The sequence below is a fragment of the Ixodes scapularis genome, unplaced genomic scaffold, assembly GCF_016920785.2.
Source record: "Ixodes scapularis isolate PalLabHiFi unplaced genomic scaffold, ASM1692078v2 PGA_scaffold7__128_contigs__length_106722199, whole genome shotgun sequence".
Lineage (NCBI taxonomy): Eukaryota > Metazoa > Arthropoda > Arachnida > Ixodida > Ixodidae > Ixodes > Ixodes scapularis.
The window spans coordinates 80,277,364-80,296,061 of NW_024609882.1; the positions used below are offsets into that span (position 1 = coordinate 80,277,364).

Genomic DNA, 18,698 nt, shown 5'->3' on the forward strand with positions numbered 1-18,698 from the left:
GCGCGTGTCTTTGTCGTGAAGTTTAACACACATCATTTTTCTGCGAGGTTTTTCGGCGACTTTACGACGGGATGCCAAAATATTGTGCGGCAGAGGGTTGTGGGAACAGTGTTGTTCGTTGTGAGACGTCGGCACACACGTTTCCGAAGGACGAGAAGCTCTGTTACCTGTGGAGTCGTCTCGCTCGCCCGTCCTTTCCAACGTGGGTTCCCTCGAAAAGTGATCGTCTATGCAGTGAGCATTTTCGGGATGAGGACTACATCAGGAGCCCCAGTGCCCTCCGGTATGTATGGGCCACTAACTGAACCTCTGCCATATTGCAATATCTGTCCTAGAACAACTGTTTGAACATGTGCCCAAATTGCGCGCCTTGATGCCACCGTGAACACCCATACAATGCTTTGATGGTATCAACGGTTCCCAGGTGATTTTATAGTTCCTTCTTTCTTTTCTCTTTAGGGAACTCCAGTGCGGCAACTAGCACAAGGCCGTCTTTGGCATCAGCAGCAGCGTGTTGCAAGACACGGTGTGCACTGACACAGACGACGGGCATCTACAAAAATAAAGGTGGGGTCATATGCTGGAACTTGTTTTGGTTGGTATGAGAATGCCTTAAAGGAGATTACTTTACATGGGAACCTTATGTTTGTGTTTATGGCATTGCATGATGTCAGAAGGCCACGTGACATCATTGTCATATGACAACATGGTGTCATGTGACGCCTCAGTGCGACGGTCACAATTTACCGAGTTTATTTTTTTCACAAACTTCAGATAGAAAGTGCTGTTTGTTAAACACTCCATCAAGTGTTGTCACACACTTACTGCTTTTGATGGAATGTCTAAGCCAGATGATTTTTAAATGCATATCAAAAATATTTACCATGAAAGTTATATAGATTGGCGGAAGCCAAGATACCTGTTGACTTATACATGAAGATATTACTTGAGCAATTCTAGAGATGTACTTCTAGAATTTATGGGATGTCATGAGAGTTTCTTTATTAGAAGCTTTGGCACAATTTCTGAAGTGTTCCAAGTAGCCGCCAATCCAATATTAAATTCAAATATGTGCATTTTATTGTGTAAAGGCATGTTTCTAGAGCTCCACACTGTTCACCAGTTACCTAGGCATGCATCAAACCGCCGTCAAGGACCCGGTTCGTGCAGACGAATGTTTCGGGGACGATGGTCTGGTGTTCTTCACCGTCTCACGGAGACGATGCGCTCGACACTGATCTGGATCTCTCAGATCTGTGTCCACCAAGAGCAGAAGCGGATTCCAGCTACTGTCTGTCAGAGGACAGCTTTGCTAGGTTTGTATGCTCTTGAGCAATAACTGACCGCATCTTCATTCTTGACTGAGCCACTTGTTGAGATTATGTTTGTTTTTGCAACATAGCCCCGAGAAGGAAGCTCCGTCTTTGGTGCATGAGCGGAAGTTCATCGTCTTCGAGTCATGCCTGGACCAGCTACTGGAGACGTGTCGCTCCTGTGCTGCCCCCAACACTCACATCGACAAGACCGTCCAGTGCTCAAGCCTTCAGGTGTCTACGCTCTGTCGGAGCGGCCATACAGAGACGTGGTGCAGCCAACCTGTCATCAGGCGGAAGCCAGTTGGCAACATCCTGGTGGCTGCTGCAATCCTCTTCACGGGCTGCAGCATCAAGAAGGCCCTGCGGATGCTCAGTAGCATGGGCATCGCCTGTTTCTGCTACAAGACCTTCTTTATTATTCAGAAGGCCTTTCTGCTCCCGGCAATCGAGAAGGTATATTGTTATATGAAAACCTTTCTCATCTGGTAGTTTTACCAGTTGTGGATATTAAATATTGACTGGTGACAAAAGCATGATTTATTAGTCTTCCAATTTCACTAACACCCTCTTTAACATGCCCCCCCCTATCATTACAATGTTACATGCAACTTTCCCCCTGTTGAGAATAGTGCTGCAGGTTACCATGTGCCAACCCCTCTAGCAGAGATGTCGTTTTTTCCTTTACCTTTTCTGCAGATTCTGCATTGCCATTTTTCTTATCGGTGACATGGGAGTATTCCAGTGCATAAGTTGTCCGGTATCCAGACTGTACTAGAAAATCGAGGTCTTATCACATGTGATGATTTTTTTTTTTTAGAAAGTTGAGTTTTGCTGTGAATCGTTCCATGAAGTTAGTACAAATGTGTTTCCAGATGCCTTTCTGTTCCTGACTGAGCAAAACGTGAAAATTAGTAAAATTTTCTGCAACAATTGGTGATCAAGTATTTGTTGGTAACAGACATGGGAAGCGCACTTGAACCGAGTTAATGGGAGGACTTGCAGCAGAACCAGACTCAGTGAGAAAGGTCAAGACGTGTTGCAAGAAGTATATTTTTCAGTACAATACGGAAACGGACCATCTTGTATATTCGACCTACATCACCCTGTTCTGGTTTTGTGTTGTATAATAAATGTGTGTTGATTCCAGGCCGTTTTTGTCTAGCCACATCAGTTATAGCATGATGTGAAGGAGTTCTTCATATGGTAGATACCTTTTATTTCTTGAAACCGACATAACTTCCATCGGTGGATGGGAACTCTCGTCGAATTCGTTGCACGGCGCAGCTGGGCAGTGGCACCCGGTTACCGCGCCCCAGCTTATGGTGAACCCACCAAGTGAATTTCCGGTAGGCAGTGTAGCGGTGCCTCCTAAAATGAGATGATTGCATGAAGTACCAGTCAGTTGCCAGTTCAAGAGAATATAATAGAACCTAACTGTAATTTACAAAAATTTCCTCAATATCTAGTTACATGGTAGCAATATTGATAATGCAGGAAGAAGCATACCTTTGTATTTTTTATTACTTGTCATCACCGAGTTCAATCAGTCATTGGCATTTATAAAAATATACTTCTCGTTACGCAATTTTGTTATTTTTTCCTTGAGATGTCGCACCCAACCATACTGCAATGATGACCTGTATATGTACCAGTTGCTATCTGTATTATCTGAAATGCTATGAATACAGCGATGGACGAGCTTGAAAGCAAATTTTATTGAGTAGTAAACTCTTCATAGATTGTGCATGTTTACACATGCGTTTTATTTGGTGACAACTATTTTCTGCCATGTTGCAAAAGATAGAGTAGCTGCGATAGTGCTTTAACTGTCAAAGCTAGTTGTGCGATAGCATTTGATTAAGAATAAACACAAAGCCATGTGCTTTTGCAGCAGTGTGTAGCTGAAGCACGGTGGAGGCTACATTTGCCTCGACAATGCAGCACAAAACAGGTGATGCCGAGTACAGTGCAGGCAATACAAGTTACAGAACTCTTCTATGGTGGTTTATCCTTTTATCTTACAAATCCAGAAAAAAATGGAGCATAAGAAAACTGGAATCATGGAATGTTGATTTCTGAAGGAGAGGCAGTATCAAGTGAGAAAATCATCTTGCTTACATCATGACTTCTGCTAGAATTACAATATACATACTCTTGTGGGCCCTTGTCTCCTGCATCAAGAGGGCAGAAGTACCGGAGCTTGTGGTACTCTAGGTCCAAGATGTCGGTGTTTAGGCAATACAGCTCGAACAAGGGGTGCTTTGTTACACAAGGCACCCCCTGGTCACTGCACATACGCACCACATTGTGCAACTCCCTGCAGCACACCGACCCCTGGACTGTCTGCATTGGTCTGCAGACGCTGCCACAGGAGCACCTGTTAGTACAAAGAGATTTGTTTTTCTATTTATTCACCCTTAATATTCTCGAGACCTACAAAGTGTGTGGTATGTACAAATATGTTCGTGAAAAAGTACTAAATTCGCACAACCTTCACAACGTGTGTTCTTTACATCTTTGGTTTGCAAGCACTCACAGTAGATTACATTCCTTCAGGGAAGATTAGTAGCCGAGTATGTTGAACGGAACATGAAATCGCAGAACCAGCTGGGGATGCTGGGCTCTGTCCATCCCTCTCCTGTTCGATCTCGATGAGCATCGTACCGCCGTGTACCGTTACTACATGACATATTGCACTGACGCAATGTCTCGGCTACAGTGTGAAGCACTGTTGCTGCACTACGGCAGGCAGTCTTCAGCGATAAGTGTGAGCGAAGATGCTACCAGAGCGAGCGCGATGCTTTTAGCGGGACCGCTGCGCACGCGCGAAGGGGAAACGTCGTGCAAACCCACCTCGGGCTTGTAGCATGGTAGCACTGGTTACGTACGCACTTGCGGCGGAGCACCCGGGCAGATTGTGTTGCTACATCACGAAAATAAAAAGCGCGAAAGACGAGGACAAGTGGAAGACTACACAGGACAAGGGTTTGTCCTGTCTAGTCTTCCACTTCTCCTTGTCTTTCGCGCTTTTTTATTTTTGTGATGTTTACCCAACTAGGCCAACAAATTATTTCGCTAAAGATGTTGCCTGCACAATCCAGCCCACGCGCGGGGAAAGCTCTTTCGAAGGCCACACGCGCTTTTTGGTTCGAAACTTGCGTTTTTATACATCTTTCAGTCCTTCCATAAAAGCGTTTCGCGGCACATTCATTGCCGTGTTCGTGCGTACGTAGACTTTTGGATAGCCGCCGTTGCAAGCGTACTTTAGCTACTGATCTTTGTTAACGCGAGCGCTCCTTCGACAAAACCACGTTTCGCAAGCTTACCAACAGAAGTTGCACGCTAATACAACGACCTGGTTTAGACAGCGTACTTTCATCATTCATGACAGCGCGGCTAGCGCGCTGTCATTAAATCGTCTCACTGCTTTATTACACGTGCGCGCGCGAATGCATTCGCGGACTCTTCTGTGACTAGGCTCACCTAGTGTGCCTCAATGTCCTTCTGTTTAGGGTGATGCCACCCTTTGTAGTACCCGATGCCGACAGCACGCGCTCACGGGTAAAATACAAAGAAATCGACGAAAACAAAATGTCGCCGGAGCACAGTCAGCGCCACGAGCGCGTGCAGGGACACGTTCTTTCACGCGCTTCTGAACAAAAAGTAAAAATAAAAGTGTAAGACAAAATGGCCAGATGTCTCCACCCTAAGCAAAGCGCACATGAAGGCACCCTAGGCTCACCAATTCGCCGTGCCGACGCGCCGGGCTGCTGGTGGATGTGGGCTGCCTGGCCAGCCTGGCGTTTCCGGAGAGTCGGACGACTCCTCGTCTGTTGCGGACGACGATGCCGAAGGATCGTACAGATATGGCTCTAAGCCGAATCGCTTTTCCCCCACCATAGCCACTAGCGATCTGTTGACGTCTTCGTCTTCGCTAATGTCATCGTACCCACTGCCGCTGCCACCACTCTCGTCATGTAGACACGCCATCGCACACTCAAGGCAGTTGAAGCAGCTCTGACACCTCCGCCCCTCCGCGCCTCTGCTGCCTCTGCTGGCCCCGCGATATCTACAGCCCTTGGGTACTTCGACAAAGCGAGATTGTAACGCGTTGACGCCTCCAAGTGGCAAAACTCGTCACTACGGTACGCTTGGTCGTCCGAGGCATGATGACGTCAAGACGTCTGCCGGATCTCCCGAGATGCATCGCGCTCCTCCATGGCTGATTTTGAAGCGCTCGCCAAAATCGCGGCATTTAGAGCATAAAATATAGCCATCTGCTCAAAATACGACCGTGCGATTATTCATTACAGGCTTAGCTGATCATATTGAACTCATTTCTTGATGTTTTCTCTATATTTCAAGTTTCGATTCCGTATCCCTTTAAGGCATTGCCGCAGCTCTCTCAAACGCGACAAGCGCACTGGCGGGATTTCAACAGCTGTGAAAGAAGAAAACGCTGCTGCTGTTCTTTCAGGCTCTTTCAGGAAGATCCTCAGCTGACAGATGGTGATATCGAAGGGTCGCCGAAGATTAGTTTCCCGAGTGTTCCGGCTATTCTTCAGGAGCACCTTCGTCTGACGAGTTTTATCTCCTTGGGTGTTACAGAATTCGACGGAAGCTCACAACCAGGCAAGGGTAGAATGGAGTCAAGAAACGCCATACCGATTCCAAAGTGGCAACTTAACCGCTCATTCACACTGGAAGCGGATCCGCGTTCGCAAAGCGGTTGCCAACGCGGTTGTATAAAGGTCCAGTACAATTGAACGCGCACTTGGTGACATCAAGTGCTCGTGGAATTCTACTGGATCTTTATACAAGCGCGTTGGCAACCGCTTTGCGAACTCGGATTCGCTTCCAGTGTGAGCGAGTGGTAAGAGTGAATATCTGAGATTGTAAAGAGCGAGAAAACATCAACTATTGCTCTCGAAATTAAGCAACAGTCATGCGTTTGAATATTGTCTGAAGAGACTCCTCTGCTGAGGCTCAAATTGCCAAAAGGTATTAAAAAGAAAAAGTTGGCGATCTGCTTTACAACCAGTGGGCAAGTGGCCACAGTGGGGCTGGAAATCCAAATAATGTTCAATGATATAGCACAGTTGGGGATTTAAAGAGGGGATTAAAACAAAGAAAAACGAACACTTTTGTCCCTGAACATCGAAGCCAGTGTGAAAACACAGACCAGCTGGTGTACAGCTCCCATCACAATCCCTAGATCGGGAATAATAAAAATATGGACTTTCACACACACACGTCTCAACCAACTTACGCCTACAAGAAACAAGCTGGAAGAGGCAGTTAAAACAATACGCAGATAACCGATTGTAGTTATGGTTTTCATTAGTTTCACTACATGACTCTGCGGATACATCGACTGCCCAGTAACCGCACATGTTGTTCCCTAAAACGCTGAAAGATAAAATCGAACAGTACAAGCAAAGAGCATACGTCAACTTCCTGCGAAACAGTAGGTGAGCTCGGCGACTGTTGTCGTCTTCGTTCATAACGCCTTTCACAGTAAAGGGTCCTGCCAAACCGATATTGGTAATGCGCGGAGCCCAACCACCAAGACGAAAGATGGTCATCAGCTGACACTGGGAGTCACGGTGTCATCGGCGACGCTTCGCATTTTGGATGGCAACCACTTTCACAACCGGCAGTACTGCTATAGCGATGCTGGTTATGCGTGGTGAAACAAAACACAAGGTTATCATCTGTTAACACACTCGATAAGAACGTAGTACGGCAGTCCTTTGCACACACGGGACGTCGTCGACCTTTCGCGCCTACGTTCACAACAGCATCACTGCCATCTGCAGCTCAATAAATATAAAATTAATCTGATGGTCGGTTGACACGATAAGCGGTAACAAACGGGCGCCCCTGAACAGAAACAACGTCAGCGAGCGTTCGCGTATTTGGTCACAACAGCAGCACGGCGATCTGCAGCTCTGGAAACACAAAATTAAGGTAATGGTCGGTTGGAAAACGATAAGGGGTGACAATACCGAACGTCGCACATAAGACGCACATATAAACCATACATCAAAGTCACGGCACTGCGGTCCCGAGAAAAATTAAGAGACCTGAAAGAGCCACAACTCGTTCGTAGTCCTCGAGGAGACACAGCGTTGTAGTCTTTGTGAACAAAAAAGTGAGGGCGCAAACAAGCTGGGGAAGGTTTAACATTTTGGACAAAACCCCGAGACTGGGGGGGGGGGGGGGGGGGGGGGGGGGGGGATAGGGCAACACAACACAAAGTCTTTGTATCGTTGGTTGCAGTGGTCGCAGCCAGGATCAGGGCCCTACCGTCGACGCAGCCGGGGCAGGATATATGGAGGCCGAAGTTACCGAGGCCCGAACCCAGTCGGTATTGTTGATGATCGCAGCCGCATCCTAAGCCCAATGTACGTAGCAGTGTTGGCATTGATTAAAAGCTTAGCTGTTTATGGCGGATGTGTTTACTCTTTGATTTGTATGAATGTCGAAAACGCTACGGCAAACGAAAAGGCTTAGATCCAACCTTGGTGCTTAAATCTTCTTTATTAAACAGCGTGTTGATGAATTTTGCAGCAATGGTATTTGTATAGATTTCATTTGCGCCATTGGATAAAAAGGACTAATCGTCCTTCCATCGGTCGGTGGTTCTTATATTTTCTTTTCACAAGACAAAGAAGACTTAAAAAAAAAGCACTCGGTCACCTTAGAGAGTGAGCCTTAGACCACTTTACCAGTAATGCGATGTTGAACCAGTGCGCTAACTGAACAAGGGGGAACTTGATGTGTGCCTTTCTTCTATCGCGTTCCTCCCTTTACTGGATAGCGCGTCCGCAACAAGAAGAAACAGTCGCTGTTTCTGCCTTTTTCCTCCTATTCTTTTTTCCGTAGGACCCAAAAGACCAAAATACTTGGACGAAAATGTTTCACCTGGCTCACTGTATCCCGTTGATGGGATTGCTATGGCTGTTGTTTTTGCCGTTGGCCAAGTTATAGAAATAGGCGGGCCACGTAGATCCGGTTTCCGAAATGCGCTCTTCAGTGTTTTTGCATTGTTTCGCGCGTTGCAGACGCAGCCGCGGTTTTCGTTAAAAACGGCCGAAATGAATCGATGCCAACGTTTCGGTAAGGGCAATTGTTTTTCATGTTTTTCCAGAGTTAGTGAAATTTTTGTGCTGTGTTTGTTGGACATGCTCCGACAAAAACATCTCTTCACCGACGACGAGACGACAGTTGAATGCGGGCAACCTTATTTTTTTACTGTGTTTTTAGGCTGCCCGAGTCGGATCTTGAATTTATCAAGGATTACATGATATCGCTCTTTTATTATGAGTACAGTGCAAGTATGCTCCGTATAGTAGTTCTACCTTCCTGTCAACCCCGGCGTTTTTTTTTTTTTTTAATTCATGTGTTTTGCATGCATGAAAACAGTGTTAATTCAATTTTATAGTTTGCTTTTAGTTTCACAAAAAGAAAGGACATTTGAATATATGTAGTGAATATGCTGCGTGGTAATGATAATGATTTAATAAACTTCTGAAAGCGATCGATTTTTTTCGGTCCGTGTATGTGATTGATATGCAATAAATAATATGCAACGTCCTATACAACACACGCTTGCATGACGTCCGGCCAATACGGAGCATATGCATCGTAGAGTATTCGCACGATATTGCACGAACACTAGGCCGGGCTAAAGGACTGTATGGTGATACCAGCCGGATATGAAACGGTGGTGTAAAGCTTGAATTTTGAGCAATACAGTAACCGATATTCGGCCGCGACTGGCACGACACAGGCAAGCATCGGCGCGCTGCTTCGGAAAGAGGTGATTTACTTATTTATTTATTTATTTATTGTACACACCCTCAAGCGCCGAAGCATTGTTGAGGGGAGGGGAAGCAAACAAAGCTAAACGAAAATGACAAAACAGAAAACATGCGGCAAGAAATTTAAATATAAAAATACACTGCGTTTGGTAAAGCTGTAAACAACATTTTTTACGAACAGAATCAACAAATTAAAATTACTGCTGTCGTCTCATCAAACAGAACTGTAAACAAAGATCGGCGAAAAAGAAAATAATCGAGAAAAGTTGCGATATCTCCTGGAAGGGGGTTCCAGTCGTTCGATGAATGCGGGACAAATGAATAAAAAAAGTGTTTGTTTGGCAGCGTGTTAATCCAACTTTATTCTGATGGTCCAGACGGGAAGAGTAATAGTTAGGCAATCTAAAGAAATGGTCTCGCAGTGACTGATAATGATACACCTTATGAAACAGGCAAAGTCGAAAAAAACTTTCTAAGCAATAACAAAGAGGCTAACGAGGTGGACTTCAATGATTAATTTGCTGGCTGTTCGATGATAATTAGGCAGAATGAAACGAACGACCTCATTTTGAACTACTTGGAGAGCTTTATGTATAAAGGCTAGGTTAGGATCCCCAATAGAGGCTGCGTTTTTTTTTAAATTTTGACCGTACAAGAGTGTTATAAAGAAGAAGTTTTAAGTTTACTGGGGCCATTCTGAAGTTTCGTCGTAGGTATCCTAACATGCGGTTAGCGTTGGCGATTATTATATTGATGTGAGGTTTCCAGGTTAAAGTCAATGATAAAGTAACAGCCAGATAAATGTACGAATTTACATATTCAAGTTGAATGTCGGCTAGTGTATATGCTGAAGTGCGCGCGCCTTGCCAGGAAAATCGCATTAGTTTGGATATGTTAGGGTTTAGTTCCATACGTCAATTTTTTACACCAACGAGTAATATTATTTAAATCGGGTTTCAAAAGGCATTCATCATCATCATCATGAGCTTCTACATAAATTACACAGTCATCTGCGTATAAATGCATGAAGGAAGAAACACAACTTGGTAAAACAATGATGGATATTAGAAAAAGATACGGGCCTAAAACCGAACCTTGGGGCACGCCCGATACCAAATCAGTCAGGAATTAATTATTTCCATCGAGATTTGCACATTGTGAGCAGTTGGTAAGAAAGCATTCCAGCCACGCTAACCAATTAGAATCCAGGTTTAATGAAGAAAGTTTAAGCATTAGTAACTTATGATTAACCTTGTCGAAAGCTTTATAAAAATCGAGAAAAATACAGTCACCCTGATGGTTTTTGTCCAGTATAGCATGAAAAGAATGGGTGAAATGAAGCAGTTGCGTTTCACAAGAAAATGAGCGACGGAAACCATGTTGAGCAGGGGCGAAAATTGAATTTGATTCCAATTAATTAAAATAAGAGAGTACTGTATGTGCTGCATTATTTTACGGGGAATAGTTGTTCGTGAAATGGATCAACAATTTAATGGAGAATGCTTGTTACCAGATTTATACAGTTCAACTACCTTCACTGTTTTCCATCCTATTGGAAGCGTTTCACACCCAGGAGATTGGTGGAAAATTTCGGCCTAAAAAGGATGAGTACACTTTAGTTTGTCTTAGAAATTTTGAGGTAATATTATCACTTCCACATGACGATGATACTTTTAAAAAAAATAATTTTACAATTTCAGTAGGTTCCATGGCAATGGCAAATATCGGGCTGAACTCACAACGTGGAATGTCATAAAATACATTTCCGCCACCTTCAGAAAAACAATTAAAAAAAACATTATTAAACATTTGAAGGATATTCTGCCGGGGGGATTAACGTACCAGACTCATCGATAAAAGAAATTAAGCCGCCTTAATTTACATTACAGTATTCCAGAACTTTTTGGGGTCATTTAACAATAGATTCGGTAAACAGTTCTTAAAAAAAAAATAATTTCTTCGACGTCAATTACAGCTTGGGAATTTTCTACCTCAGCCGCAAGATATGCCTTCGACCGATGAATCGTGTTACGTAATTTATCAAAACAAAAATGTCGCGGCCTTTTTTATTGTAAAGACGTTTTAGTGTGTTACTATACCAAGGTGCTTTAACATCAGATTGAATACGCCCGACGGGTACATGGGCATCAATCAGTTCGTTCACATTTAAACAAAATAATATCCAATTTTCCTACAGGCTTCGTTGATCAAATTCTGGAAGATATATGTCCAGATAGCTGCAAAGTTTTTGGTTAATAAGATCAAAAGTGGCTTTATTGTAGCCAAAAATACGCGAAATATTTTTTTTTAAATATTGATTAGGGGAGCAACTTTGAGATCAAATTTTAACAACGAGTGATCGCTTAAGCCTGGAAGATACGTAATGAAAGATAGAAAGTCTGGGTGTGTCAACAGAATTAAATCAAGTGTGTTTGCTGTATCATTGGCACACCTTGTTGGTCTCGTTACCAGCTATGTTAAATTAAAACTCGCACACAGATTCAAAACATGCTGGCGCTTAGTTAAAACAGGTTGTAAAGAAGGTGCGTCAGACCACGTTATATCAGGGAAATTGAAATCTCGTAATAAAAGATAGAACAACCATGATACTGACAGACAATAAAATTCATAACGTCATGCAAATCATCAATAAATGTCACTGCGATGTTTAGGAGGCGGTAGCAGACATCCAGTAAAATTATTTTGTTACTTAAAGTGATACAAGCCCAAACCATTTCTAGATAGGAAGCAACATCTAAGCAAAATGAAGGTATGCTCTATGATATCGCGCTGAGTGTGCCACTCCTATGTCCTACCGTCTCTGTCAAAACGGTATACATTATATGTTTTATCACCTTGGAAAATTTCAGAATCAGACATGTTTACTGAGCCATTTTTTCGTAAGAAAAATTAGGTCTTCATTCGTTGAGCTTACAACAGAGTTAAGCTAATCTCGTTTACTCATAACACTTCTTACGTTAGTAAATGTAACTGAAACAGATGGGAAAAATGTAACATGTTCTTCAGTGCTCCTTGCTGCGTACCTATGACGCTTCTGATAGTGTCAGCGAGTAAGATGTCGTTACTTGATTTCAATGAGCACGGGTGAAACAGGCTTGTTCATGTGCACTTACTCGGTCATGGTCACCCGAAATAGTTTGGCACGAGCCAGTCTTTTGCGAGTTAGTTCTTGTAGCTTGTCACCGGCCCTACCTCTTCCGGACTGGGAAGCGCTAGCAAGATCATTTGGTGCCTCCTTCACGTCGTCGTCAATCCCAGAGCCCGTAAGCATACACCTTCGACAATTGTCGTCATCCCACACATACACATCCTGATTAATAACCAAATTATCATACTTAAGATATTCTTCATCTTCATTTTTTTTTTAGACTTAACAGTTGCTCATAACTGCTTCCGTGGGTTCTGAATTTTAAACGAAAATCTTCTGATATTGAAATTTTCGTTCCCTTAAATTTTCTTGCGTTTCTTCGAACCTCCATTTTTTTTCGTTGAAATCAAACAAACACCACATTACAGGGCGAGTTTTGTTTGATATCTTTTTACCCACACCATGGATACGTTCAAGGATATTGACCTTAATGCCCAGCTTCTCCTCAAATATTCCTGTCAAGACAAACTCCCGGAGAGAATTTGGGGTTTCCGTTTCACGTTCATTGACTCCAAATAAAATCAAATTATTCTGTCACTTGCGGTTTTCAAGATAATCTATCTTGCTCGTTAAAGTTACAACCCGATGATTTAAATTGGTCAGACGATGCTCACGGTCATGCACTCTTTCTCTTGTACGTGAAAACGGCTCTCGTTTTACTTCTATAGCAGTCAATCTTTTATCTGTTTCCGTTATGTGCGAGTGTAATTTTGCTTGAATTCATTTTAGTTCCTTTGAGTTTTCTTTTTGACATTCAATGTTTTGTGCCACCTGGTCGTCGATAGTTGGAACGGGATTCATATCAATATCCACCCTCAAAAGAAGAATAACAAAACAAAACGAGTGAAAACAACCTTCTATACAAGAACACAACACGCCTTGGCAAGGCAGCACAATAAAACAAAAATAATCACTTTTTAATTCTTTAGCAGAAAGCTTTTTGCTAACCTGGACGAAAAAAAACAAAGAAATTGAGCCGTGGCAGCATCGTTCGGCTGCTGAATTGCCTACTGACGAAAAAAGCCTCAGGGGCATTGCTACCTGGTCCCGTTGATGTCGATTGGCTTGGGTGTCGCCTCAAAGAGGATAAAGTTTGAAAAACCGAGCGATGCTTTCGTTCTGTACCACTGAGTCACCACCCTCGAACGTTCTCCTCCGTACTGGTTGATGGCACTTGACACAGCAGGAACCACTCGCGTTGCCTACATCTTTGAACGAAACCGGGTCGATGCCTTTGACGCAGCACAAATCCACCGCGCTTGGACATCACCTAAAGAAACCGGTTCGATGCACGAGGCAGGAAGCGGGACGAAAAAAGCGAAGAAATTCAGCCGTGACAGCATCGTTCTGCTGGTGCCTTGCCCACTGACGAAAAAAGCCTGAGGGGCGTTGCTCCCTCTCCTGTTGGTGTCGATGTCGCTTGGGTGTTGGCTCGAAGAGGATGTTCGAAAAACCGAGCGATGCTTCCGTTGTGTACCGCTGATTCACCATCGTCGAACGTTGTCATCGGTACTGGTTGATGGCACTTGACATAGCAGGAATCACCCCCGTTCCCGACATAACCGAACGAAACCGGGTTGATGCTCTTGAAGCAGCAGGAATCATCCGCACTGGCGACGTCACCGAATGAAACCCTGTCGGTGCACCAGGCAACAACCTGGACGAAAAAAGCGTAGAAATTGAGCCGTGGTAGCATCGTTCGGCTGCTGCCTTGCGCACTGACGAAAAAAGCCTGAGGGGCGTTGCTCCCTGATTCTGTTGATGTCGATGTCACTTGGGTGTTGCCTCGGAGAGGAGAATGTTCGACAAATCGAGCGATGCTTGCGTTGTGTACCGCTGAGTTACCACCGTCTAAAATTGTCATCGGTACTGTTTGATGGCACTTGACACAGCAGGAATCACCCGCTTTGCCTACATCTTCGAACAAAACCGGGCCGATGCCCTTGACGCAGCAGGAATCACCCGCGCTGCCGAAATCTCCGAACGAAACCGGGTCGGTGCACGAGGCAAGAACCTGTGCGAAATAATCGAAGGAGTTGAGTCGTGGCAGCATCCTTCTGCTGCTGCATTTCCCATTGACAAAAAAAGCCTGAGAGGCGTTGCTTCCTGGAACCGGTTGATGTCGATGTTGCTTGGGTGTTGCCTCAAACAAGATAAACTTCGAAAAACCGAGCGATGCTTCCGTTGTTTACCGCTGAGTAACCACCGTCGGAAATTGTCATCGGTACTGGTTGATGGCACTTGACACAGCAGGAATCACCCGCGTTGCCGACATCTCCAAACGAAACCGGTTCGATGCCCTTGACACAGCAGGAATCATCCGCAATGCCGACATCACCGAACGAAACCGGGTCGATGCACGTGGCAAGAACCTGGACGAAAAAAGCGAAGGAGTTGAGTCATGGCAGCATCGTTCGGCTGCTGCCCTGCCCACTGACGAAAAAATCCTGACGGGAGTTGCTCCCTGGTCCTTTTGATGTTGATGTGTCTTTGGGGTCGCCTCAAAAAAAAATAAAGTTACCGAGCGACGCTTCCCTTGCGTAATGCTGAGCCAACATCGTCGAACGTTGTCATCGGTACTGGTTGATGGCACTTGACACAGCAGGAATCAGCCGCGTTGCTTACATCTTCGAACGAAACCGGGTCGATGCCCTTGACGCAGCAGGAATCATCCGCGCTGCCCAATCTCTGAAAGCAACCGGGTCGATGCACGAGGCAAGAACCTGGACGAAAAAAACGAAGGAGTTGAGTCGTGGAAGAATCGTTCGGCTGCTGCCCTGCCCACTGACGAAAAAAGCCTGACAAGTGTTTCTCCCTGGAACCGGTTGATGTCGATGTTGCTTGGGTGTTGCCTCGAAGAGGATAAAGTTCGAAAAACCGAGCGATGCTTCCGTTGTGTACCGCTGAGTCACCACCGACGAAAATTGTCATCGGTACTGGTTGATGGCACTTGACACAGCAGGAATCACCCGCTTTGCCTACATCTTCGAACAAAACCGGGCCGATGCCCTTCACGAAGCAGGAATCATCCGCGCTGCCGAAATCTGCGAACGAAACCGGGTCGGTGCACGAAGCAAGAACCTGGGCGAAATAATCGGAGTTGAGTCGTGGAAGCATCGTTTGGCTGCTGCCCTGCCCACTGACGAGAAAAGCCTGAGAAGCGTTGCTCCCTGGAACCGGTTGATGTCGATGTCGCTTGGGTGTTGCCTCGAAGAGGATAAACTTCGAAAAACCGAGTGATGCCTCCGTTGTCTACCGCTGAATAACCGCCGTCGGAAATTGTTATCGGTACTGGTTGATGGCACTTGACACAGCAGGAATCACCCACGTTGCCGACATCTCCAAACGAAACCGGTTTGATGCCCTTGACACAGCAGAAATCATCCGCACTGCCAACATCACCGAACGAAACCGGGTCGATGCACGTGGCAAGAACCTGGACGAAAAAAAGCGAAGGAGTTGAGTCATGGCAGCATCGTTCGGCTGCTGCCCTGCCCACTGACGAAAAAAGCCTGAGGGGCGTTCAGCAAACGAAACCAGTTCGGTGCCCCTGACGCAACAGGAATCACCCGTGTTGCCAACATCTCCGAACGAAACCGGGTCGATGCCCTTGACGCAGCAGGAATAATCAGCACTAACGACATCACCGAACGAAACCGGGTCGATGCCCTTGACGCAGCAGGAATCATCCGCGCTGCCGACATCACCGAACGAAACCGGGTCGATGCCCTTGACGCAGCAGGAATAATCCGCACTGCCGACATCACCGAACGAAACCGGGTCGATGCCCTTGACGCAGCAGGAATCACCCGCTTTGCCGACATTTCCGAACGAAATCGGGTCGATGCCCTTGACGCAGTAGGAATCATCCGCACTGCCGACATCACCGAACGAATCCGGGTCGATGCCCTTGACGCAGCAGGAATCATTCGCGCTGCCGACATCAGCAAACAAAACCGGGGCGATGCACGAGGCAAGAACCTGGACGAAAAATGCGAAGGAATTGAACCGTGGCCGCATCGTTCGGCTTCTGCCTTGCCCACTCTTGACATCTAACTATAGTGTTTCCAACATTTATTTATTTTTTTGTTTCTAAAGCGAGTGAAAGGGCACATCTTTGGCACACCAAAGAAATTATAAACTTCTGCATGCCTCTGGGCTTTCTTTGGCCCTTATTTGGCGCTCCAGTGGCTAGTTAAAGAGGAGCAAATCTTTGGTATGCCCCAATTTCCAAATTAGGATTTACTTCTGCAGTAATGACTCATGTCTGGCGCTCACTTCGGCACAACTATGGCGGACCAGAGAAAAGCCGAAATTTTTCGTGCACTGCTACCATTTAACTCGGGCTATAGATAGGCAAGTTAGTTTGGCACTCAAGCGTCATGGAGCAAAACATAACGTGGCCCAAGTTACGCCCGTATGTTTGCCGCACTTTCGCCCAAGTTGGGCGTTTCTCTGGCGTAGTACCTTGGCTGCTTGCTACTTTTTTTATGCCTTCGGTCCAACGGGACACTGCATAACGTTTTCAGGCTTCGTACACCCTAAAACGAGTTTTGATTTATTTAAACTTGTATTCATGTCAGAAACATCATCAGGTTGCCATTATTTATGCAAATGAATTCACTTAGTGAGAGCAATTCCGATAAGACTGTCCACACGTTGTAAGAAAATAATTGCAGTAGACAGAACTGTATCGTTTTACTTTAACACGCAACTACAACCCCACCGCCCAGTATTCCAGGCTTCGTTTTCCACATAAAACCTTCGATGGCAGGTAACAATGGATTGCCACTCGCTTTTAAGTTGTGGGATGATTTAACTATGATCGCCTCATCAACCTCCGTATTTCTATCCAACACCAACTCTATATTACCAATATTCTACTCTCTATACCCTTCTCACCACTGAGATGGAGTGAAGTGAATAAAGAACGGCGTAAACTCCTCATTCCCTGGGTACCCAAACGGGCACATTTGGAAAGCATGCGCCGTCAGCTTATATTAAATAGTATAGACATAAAAGCGAACGCTCCCGTTTCGGTATTAATTACTTCTCAAAACTTCCGCTAGATGCCGCGAGTTGGCCTTGCTTAAACTTGTCAGGACGTGAAGACATGGCGGGCTCCAGCAGCGAAATTGTGCGTCGTCGGGCGCGTAAGTTATCGTACCTTAACAACCGCGCGTAAAATATTGTTTCTTTGTATTGACATCGCTTCATAACAGGAATGTCCAATCTCACAGCATGCTTCAGCACTTTAAGCACTTTATTATTTGAGGTATCTTCGATTCATTATGGGGGTACCCAGTTGGGTATCTCAGGTTACGAGGTACTACGCAGACTTGCTTCACTCGATTCTTTTAATTTTTTTTCAAAAAAATTTCTAACAGATGAAGAAATAGAACAACTACTCAATCAAAGTGATGTTGATATGTCGGACGACGAAGACACCGTGGACTATTTCCACGACAGCAGTGACGATGAAACTGATAGTGGTGACGCTGACACAGAAGTCTCACGAAGCAAGGGCCAAGAAAAAGACAAAAGCCGTAGTCCTTTGTGGAAAGTCAAAGAGTAAGAATTAGACTAAAACAGTGTTTTTGTTTCAATCTAACAATAACGCCTTGTTTTCAGCTTCCCAGCCCGCTTTGTGGATTCGCCAGTTTTGCCTGAAGTCCCCTTGAACGCCCCCAGTTCACCATTGAGCAATTTCGAAAAGTATTTTCCAGGGAGTTTGTGGAACTTATGCGCAGATCAGACAAACTTGTACTCCGTCCAAATGAGAGCTCACAGATGTGTGAAGAGAACTTCATTGGAGTTGCAGAAACTGGCCGGAATTCACATGCTCATTAGTCTTTTTGGACTTCCGAGGGCTAGGTTGTATTGGTCTAAAACGTCGGCAGTCCCGCTTGTCACTGGGAACATGGTGCGCAACCGAGTTTTCGAGCTGCGTGGCATGTTGCATTTCGTCGATGGGACAGCAATCACGGAAGCTCAATCGCAAAACAAGTTGTTTCGAGCGGAGCCTATTTTAGAGTGCTTCCGAAAGGCTTGTCTTGAGCTTCCTCGCCCGGGAAAGCTCTCCATTGACGAGCAGATAATACCCTTCAGTGGACGGTGTCCTGCTCGTCAGTATGTCTCCAGTAAGCCCAACCCCGTTGGCTTGAAGAACTTTGTCCTGGCCACAACTGAGGGGCTTGTACTTGACTTTTTGATCTAGACCGGGAAAGGAACCGTTCGGCGATAACGACATGAAGGAACTTGGACTCGGTGGTGCAGTCGTAAAGCGCCTTCTTGAAACAGTCCCGTCCGAACATCCCGTCCAAGTGTTCACAGTCCGATCTTTCTACAGGTCTGAAGCTAGAAGACTTTCTCATCGAAAGTAATATC

General features: G+C 45.3%; 1 protein-coding gene across 1 annotated transcript; it reads right to left on the reverse strand.

Annotated features, from left to right (window-relative positions):
• Window positions 1–2,528: 2,528 nt before the first annotated feature.
• On the reverse strand, window positions 2,529–5,426 carry LOC121833276 (P2X purinoceptor 7-like). Its single transcript, XM_042286415.1, has 3 exons — window positions 5,266–5,426; window positions 3,469–3,693; window positions 2,529–2,684 (listed from the first exon to the last, which is right to left on the reverse strand). Exons 1-3 carry the CDS (start codon window positions 5,304–5,306, stop codon window positions 2,531–2,533), a joined length of 420 nt encoding a protein of 139 aa, XP_042142349.1. The 5' UTR covers window positions 5,307–5,426; the 3' UTR covers window positions 2,529–2,530.
• Between the last annotated feature and the right edge of the window lie 13,272 nt (window positions 5,427–18,698).